This window comes from Gastrolobium bilobum, unplaced genomic scaffold (assembly GCF_033153095.1).
Source record: "Gastrolobium bilobum isolate Gb01-03AN ecotype WA unplaced genomic scaffold, APGP_CSIRO_Gbil_v1 utg50351, whole genome shotgun sequence".
NCBI classification, from domain to species: domain Eukaryota; kingdom Viridiplantae; phylum Streptophyta; class Magnoliopsida; order Fabales; family Fabaceae; genus Gastrolobium; species Gastrolobium bilobum.
The window spans coordinates 312,761-320,809 of NW_026897333.1; the positions used below are offsets into that span (position 1 = coordinate 312,761).

Below are 8,049 nucleotides of genomic sequence, written 5' to 3' on the forward strand. Positions count from 1 at the left end.
AGCTCCTAGCATAGCACACCATATAATCATCGACCTGGATTTAAATTTCAAGAAATGGAGATGCAGCGGTTGAGGGAATTGTTGTCACTGTGGTTAGCATTGAAAAGTAACCGAGTCTCTCTTGTGGGTGGAAATCACACTGCAGCTAGATTTTGCACTCGCTAATAATATACCTCCCTTTTCTCTCTTTACTCTCTGACCCTGTTACCTATCTTAATTTTTCTTCTTCTACATACATTAACCATAAATAACATCTTCTTTGTGTTTCTTTCTTTTTGATCAATCCCCCACCGTCATATAATAATACACTATGGCGGTGGACATAGCTGCTGCTACATTTGGAACAAAAAGTTCTTATTACAATAAGAAAAACAAACACTTGTTGCCTCTTGCTTTCTACCCAAAAGCCTATTATCTCATCATTAGGTTTCCTAATTCAATTTGGAATATTTTTTACCGTTTGATGATTTTGGCATTCATCATCTCTTCCTTCACATTGATAAGTTCATCATTGGTTGCAACAAACTCTAACGATTCGACAACCTCGACTATTCCCCAACAACAACAACAACAATCCATGCCTCATGAAGACATGGATCACCTATTAACACTTCTCTTCCGTGACCTAACAAACGAAGGCCTCATGAGTAAAACGCAGCACAATAAGGCTGTTTTTCTGAGCAATAATGTAAACGACATGAACATTAACGGAGAAGGGTTTCAGGTTGTCACAGACTACAACATGGACCACATTTCCTTAAACGACTTGGAGAAACAGAGCACGATACTCGACGACACGGTTGACTTTGTCTTCACATCTAACTTCCCCGCAGCTTCGGAATTCATCGAAAGGACCCTAAAAAACGGCGGTGTCGTTACCGTGCTTCTAAACGACAACCCCTCAGCGTCGTTTTACAAACCGTCAAACTTCAAAATCTCATACATGAGGCGGTTCGACCTAATCGCAATGGCGATGAAGAAAACCGGCGAAACAAAACTCGGATCGCAAAGAAAGCTATGTGGTTACGCAACAGAAGCGAAGAAAGCTGCATTGAAGAACCTCGAAGACGTGCTCCTTGAACCACCGCGTGCAGCCTCGGGGAAATCTAGGGTTTACTTGAAGCGCACGAAGTACCTACCAGATTTGATGGGCGATTCACTCGAGAGTTACCCTCGCCGTGTTTTCATCGACGCGGGGTTGCCGGAGAAAGACGGAGGAAGCGGAACGGATTGGTTTCCGAAGAATTACCCGACGAGGAACAAGAATTTCGAGATTTACAAGATAGAGACAGTGGGTGAGGGTTCCTCGGAGCAACAAACAGAGATGTCGGATTGGTTAAGGAAGAATGTGAAGGAAGAAGAGTATGTGGTTATGAAAGGTGAAGCTGAAGTTGTGGAAGAGATGATGAGGAGCAAAGCCATAACGTTGGTTGATGAGCTTTTCTTGGAATGCAAACCGCAAGGTTTGAAGAAAGGGAACATGAGAAATCGAAGGGCTTATTGGGAATGTTTGGCTTTGTATGGAAAGTTAAGAGATGAAGGTGTTGCAGTTCATCAGTGGTGGGGTTAGTTAAATTAGTTTGTTTTAATAGAAATTAACACAAAGAGGAGAGAGTAGTGTTAATGTTGATGAAGATGAAAATTAAGACTTGCAAAGTTTCAGGCTTCACAGAGAGTTATTAGAGAGATCGAGAGTGGAGGTGGCATTATAGCTGGAGCTAAAAACAAAAATAAAAAAAGCCAAGGAGTTTTCTCTGTTGTTTTATTTTATTTTATTTCTTGTGTGGCTTGTGTTTTTCAACTGTTTATTTCTATATATGTCTGTTTTGTGGACGTTTCTGAAAGTTGTTAAATTCGAAGGGATATTCATGAAAATAATGACAGTCATGATGCTACAATTGAGGGACTTGTGCCTAAAATGTATAAAACAAAGAAAATATTACTGCTTTCCTTTCTTTCATGGTTTTTGTCACAATTCAAATCATGCTATATATATTAACCATATGATACATCAATTTCTTTATAATTTTGTTCTCGTCAAACGGGTAAATTTTTTTTATACATTTGGCAAAGCGACAAAGATTTCTTTGAAACAATGAAATAATATCAAAATTACTTTAAAATTTGAAATAAATTATTCTACTTACTTTTTTTTAATGTTTACTTTATCTAATATTCTCCAATATCATTAGATCAAAATTTTGAGAGGAGAAAAAAATGATAAAGGTTGACTCTAATCTAATAAATTGAAAGATAATAGATAAAATAAGCATAAAAAAAATAAGTAAAATAATTTATTCCTTAAAATTTTGGTAAAATATACTAAAAACTTACTGGATCAACTGGAACCCATCTAAAGTATTTATTTGTATTGTTCTGATTTTAGTGCTTTTTAAAAAGAAAAAACATTTGTACTAAAAATATAAAATTATGCAATAATTTTATTTAAATTTGTGCGTGAACCACTAGCAACGTGATATGCCAAGAACAGTATTATCTCACCTACAATTGATTCCAAGAAACCAAGGCAATCTCGATTGAAGCTGGTTCAAGACTTTCCAACTCTATCATTGGCAAAAAAAATTTAATTAATTACAATTTAAATATTACGAATTTATTATTGTTTTGAAATTATTTACGCGTGTATTACAGTGTGTTATGCCCAAATTGGACGTCACTAGTTACGCCTAAATTAGGCGTCAGGAAGCACCTAAGCTTAATTTAGACATGACTCGTCTAATATTGACACGTGTCACAAAAAAATAAATAATTTAACTTAAAACTTCGGAATGCCATAACTTTTGACTCGAGAATTCAAATTAGGTAATTCTTTTTTTGATTCCATATAACTTTTCGAGATCTACGTAATGACACCTCATTTAGCATATTTTATTATCTCTCACAAACACAGTTCAAATTTGCAACAATAATACTATAAAAGCATTTAAACCTAGAAGCTTCCGAGTTAATTTCAAGCCAACATCAAATGCAATATTCTTTTTAAACAGAGTAAATACTTTTTTCGTCCTCAAGAAAAAACACAAGGTCCATTTTAATCTCTTAAAAAAAAAGTCGACTTGAGGTCCCTCAGAAATTCAAAATAAACCCAATTAGTTGAAATCGTGGTCTCTCAGAAATACAAAGAAGACCCATGTAATTTTTTTGGCTCGGAAGTCCGAAACAGATGATTTTTTTTATTCAACATAACTTTTCGATATCTACACACTGAAAAATTTTCACTGAATTATTTATTAATGCTAGGAAGAAAATTTTAAATAACATCATTCACAAAGATGAAATATGCCCAAGGGGCATCCAATTGCATGCTTTTTATGGGACTCATAGATTCTTCTGGTAGACTTTATGGTTTGATAAAGAGGGTTTGAGGTGCTATATATGTCTGTAATAATGCATTCTTCGGCGTCTATAATAGCATAATTCATCTCAATCCCTCTTATCAAAGCATGTTTCACAGCTTAAGAACATATTTTTAATGCAATATATCAAAAGTTTTGCATTTTTTAATGCAACTTAAAGAACATTATATTCTTACCAATCTCTCTCACACTTTTATATTGTGGCACTTTCTTTTCTCACAATATTATACACTATTTTTTTTCAAACACTTAGTAGAAAGTATATATTTTACTATGACATTACGTATTCTTATTTATATATGGATTAATTTATTTTGGTGCCATCATTAATTTCAGACCACGACTTACAAGATAAAGTCTCATTGTTGAAAATTCAAACTGTGTGGAAAATAAAATATGTCAAATGATGTGTCATTAAGTAAATATCGAAAAGTTATGTGGAATCAAAAAAAGAATTACCTAATTTGGATACCCGAGTCAAAAATTATAGTCTTCCGAAGCTTTATGTTAAATTGTTAACTTTTTTGTAACACGTGTCAACATTAAATGAGTCACGCCTAAATTAGGCATAAGTAGGGGTGATAAACGAGCCAGAGGCCTTTCAGGGGCCTTTGGCTCGGCTCGTGAAGGCTCAGGCTTACATGCCTAATATTGGTCGTTGGAACCAGGCTTGGACTTGTATAAAAACTCGTTTAGTAAAAAGGCCTCAGGCTCCAATTCAAAAGCTCGGCCTTGGAGCCTCTCAGGCTGACCTAGTATATTAATTTTTATTTTTATTTATAATTTTATTTTTATTTTTAATAGCCCTCTCTCCCCTCTCAATCAATCTCACCCCTATTTTATTAGTTAAACATACTTTTTGAATGATTTTGTTCTATATTATGTTGTTTCGATATACATTGAATTTATGAATATTTATGGAATTACTAGTGTTGTGTGTTGTTGATTGTATATTCTGTTTGGATTAAGTTTTACTGTCTTATTTTTTTCTAACAGGCCTAATCAGGTCTTTTTTTTTGTAAATAAGGCAGGCCACAGGCCGATAATTATATTCGTAACAGGCTTGGTAAGGCCGACACATTTAATCACAGGCTTAGTCTTTTAAGAACAAAGCTCGGCTCGGCTCGGCCCGTTAACACCCCTAGGCATAAGCAATGGCGGACCTGCACTATTGCCCATGTGGGCAGGTGCAGACACTAACTTGCAAAAGTAACTATTTTTTTCTAGGGATAGGATATTGTGACACACAAATAATGTTACGCACAATGTTACGACCACATCTTAACCGTTGATTTCCGCCAATCAACGGTTATCATTTTTCAAATCAAACTCATTAATTAATTATTAATTCGCAATAAATGATAATCCGAATCCACCTAACCACCTTAAATTGTAAACCAGCAAGCTTCCGTTAAAAGCTCTACTCAAATAGCGGGTTTTGTGGGCCTCTCCATGAGTCCTAACTGATCACGTAATAGAATTATCTAATGTTTCCTTTTTCAGCTATACCCTCTTCCTAAATATGTTCCTACCTATTATCTAGATTACCCCTTAACCTCACCTTAACAGATAAAGAATCTCAAATTTTATAGCCTTTCAAAATCTATCCCCCGGTAGTTAAGATTCGCCTCTTCTAAACACAAGTAGAAGTACTTTTTTTTCTTTTTTTTTTCAGTGAAAATAAGCAAGCAGCTGTCAACTCCATTTTCAAAGTAAACGCCATTGCTATATATAATTGACTCAAGGTCAAACTCCTCGCTACCATCTGTACAAAAAAGTATGTCTTGAAATACAAATTGCCAACACTAAATAAGTACACATGTAGCGTTATGGGAGGGATAACATACGCTTATGCACTCATGGTTTCGGATTAAAATCTTCCAAAAAAACATATGAGTAGGTCAAGTTTTCACTGAAGTGAAATCATAGCATTCTATTTATCATGCTCCAGCAAGAGCAGAAACATGCAGTGACACACTAATATCATATTCACAGGTTCTGTACAACTAGCTGAGTTTTCTCAGTAATCATTATTTAGAGGAAAAAAATGTAATCCACTTTTGCCAACTGTAGAATGTGTTGGGCAAAGTATACTATAAAACCACAGCTAAAGCAGCAGAGATAGTGGTTTATAGGGTGTCAACCTATCAGTAGGTCAAAATGCTTTACAGAGGTTAGCCCTCATGTTAGATAAACCTTGCTGATGAATTGGAACTGCCCACAACTTGCTCCTCTTTGGTTCAGATATCCTTACATGTGAAATTGCATTGGCAAGTGCATCAATCCACACACAAACATCATGATATTATGAATTGCAACTTTCAGATGATGAAGAAAGGCTTGAAACCTCATTAAGGAACCCATCATCCATCCTGTTTCTTCCTAACCTAGGTTCAGGTGCAGCAACAAAGTTGTGGCAAGCAGCTCCATTTTGGTGCTTCAACTTTGATTCAACGGGCAGGATCTTCAATGTACGTTCTGTGTAGAAAGATATCCATGGATGTCCTGAAATTGAACCACATAATATTAATTTAACATGCAAACAATCGAACAGTTCTTAAAACTTAAAAGTACTGTCATTTTATTTCCTGTTTAAAAACATTAGGGAGAAAAAGAGAGCCTCAACCACATAGAAGAACACATAATAAAAACTAACAAAAGTAAGTGAGAATTAACAGATTCCCACTGTTATCCCAACCAAAACAAGGCAATCCTTCTAATTATTAAGAATTCATGTGAAAGGCAAAGATACTTTTCAACAAAACTTGGAAATTTCTAATTTTAATTATTTCAAGATTAAAAAACAAAAAATCAGACCAAATACAACTAGTCTTTGGTGTATTCATCATTGAGGAAGAGAGATAAAGCACGCTACAAAACATTAATAATCTATCATAAACTTACTAAGTACTTCATCAGCTGTTATCCTTGCTGAAATATCCCTTGTCAGCATTCTCCCAACAAGATCTCGTGCAGGTTTAGATATTGATTCCCACATCCCGGTTTGGAAATCTAGCTTGGAATTCTTAATAGCCTCAAAAACTGCTTCTTGTGAATCCCCTTTAAATGGAAGAACACCAACCAACAGAGCATGCAGGAGCACTCCAGCACTCCATATATCCGCCTTTTCTGAGTATCTACCCAACAACACTTCTGGTGCAACATATGCAGGGCTCCCAGCCAAACCCGTCAAGTTCTGACCTGCAATGCAAATTTCTAGACAATGAGGCTATGCATAAACAACATAAATGACTCATGTATGTATCTTTTACTTATGTGTGTGTATTTATATATATGTCAATTGAATTACTGATATTTTTAAATGCTTAAAAATTAAACAAAGTGACCTTAGAGTAGGAATGGTTAGCTTCAAACTATTATAAGCATTTTCTCTAGGACCTCTTATTCTTAGACCGCTAGCAAATTTAATTGAATACTGAACATAGTAAACTTAAGGGAGATGACCATCTGAACTCTCCAATTTTTTACTCCTATGTACAGGGTAACATTAGTAAAGTACAATTCAGTTGAAAGCTCATCATGATGAACTTCTTCAAACTTGCCTAGACATTTTTTATTAACAGAATGACTAGGATGGAATTTTACACAAGGCAGGTTGTGTAAGGATTCTATTCATAGAAGTTAGCACATATATATACCATAGGATAACAAAAAAACTTGATATCGCTGTGCACAACTCCCATATCATGACAATACTTGATGACCAACATCACTTCCTTAAGTATATTAGCAGCCCGCTGTTCAGAACAAGGGCCCTCCCTAAACATCTGGTCGACAAGTCTTCCCCCAGAGCACAATTCCATCACCAGATGAGAGCAATCAGCTTCCTCATACACTGCCAGCAGAGTCACAACCCCAGGATGCCCAGACAAGTGCTGCATTATCTCCACCTCCCTGTAAACAGTCTCATCCCCCTTCTTCAGAGTCTTACACGCATACTCCGCGCCGCCAACAAGAGACCTACACAACGAAACAGATCCATACTTTCCTTTCCCGATCGTCACCCTAGTAACATAATCATCTTCAATCTTGTTCTTCCTCCCCATCTGGGTAGCCACGTCAATGCAACCTATCTTCCTCTTTAGGCCTCTTCCCGCGGTCATCAGAGACAATGTCCCACAAGGAGGAGCAGTGGCAAAACCCGCCACCCTACTCTTGTAGGAACCAGCTGAGTCTATCTTAGTATTTTCTCTACACCTCTTCTTCAACCTCGAACAATCTTCCATCGAATAATGGGTCTCAAAATTGGACGACGGAGACCCATGATTGGATCTCAAAATGTCAGTCAATTTCGAGGACTCGTCACACTCACTTCCTTTCCTTTTCATCCTCATAGCATCTATCAGTAAAGTACCAACGCAACACCAATCTTTGTGTTGATCACGTACCCAGTGTGCAAAATCCGATTTTTGCCGCAAGACACAATTCTGCAGTCAAAATAGAGAAAGATCAGTCAACGAATTCTAGTCAGATTGATCATGAATGAACGTAAAACCACAAGGAAAGCAACCAAACACAAATATTAAACTTCAAGAAAGTAAATCGAACCCCGAAGCTTTTTCGCAACGTAATGGCGCCAAAAAGAGCCATCACATCACGAGACCCCTGCAAGACAAGACAAGAAGATGCCAGAACATAGAAAGAAAAAGAA

At 36.3% G+C, this 8,049-nt stretch overlaps 2 protein-coding genes across 2 annotated transcripts; one reads left to right on the top strand and one right to left on the bottom strand.

Annotated features, from left to right (window-relative positions):
- The first annotated feature begins 310 nt into the window (after positions 1–310).
- Positions 311–1,570, top strand: LOC133306089 (uncharacterized). The gene has a single exon (XM_061506364.1). It carries the CDS (start codon positions 311–313, stop codon positions 1,568–1,570), a length of 1,260 nt encoding a protein of 419 aa, XP_061362348.1.
- A 4,112-nt stretch (positions 1,571–5,682) lies between these two features.
- On the bottom strand, positions 5,683–7,732 carry LOC133306090 (serine/threonine-protein kinase PEPKR2-like). Its single transcript, XM_061506365.1, has 3 exons — positions 7,037–7,732; positions 6,282–6,606; positions 5,683–5,882 (listed from the first exon to the last, which is right to left on the bottom strand). The coding sequence occupies exons 1-3, from the start codon at positions 7,730–7,732 to the stop codon at positions 5,683–5,685; spliced, it is 1,221 nt and encodes a 406-aa protein (XP_061362349.1).
- Between the last annotated feature and the right edge of the window lie 317 nt (positions 7,733–8,049).

Bases quoted from the DNA above. Each gene is read 5' to 3' on its own strand.
- LOC133306089 (XM_061506364.1), top strand. From the start codon at position 311: ATGGCGGTGGACATAGCTGCTGCTACATTTGGAACAAAAAGTTCTTAT.
- LOC133306090 (XM_061506365.1), bottom strand. From the start codon at position 7,732: ATGAGGATGAAAAGGAAAGGAAGTGAGTGTGACGAGTCCTCGAAATTG. The intron at 6,607-7,036 runs GTATATATATGT...GTTTATGCATAG, and splicing joins AGTTTTTTTGTTATCCTATG to CCTCATTGTCTAGAAATTTG. The intron at 5,883-6,281 runs GTAAGTTTATGA...GTTCAATTTCAG, and splicing joins AACAGCTGATGAAGTACTTA to GACATCCATGGATATCTTTC.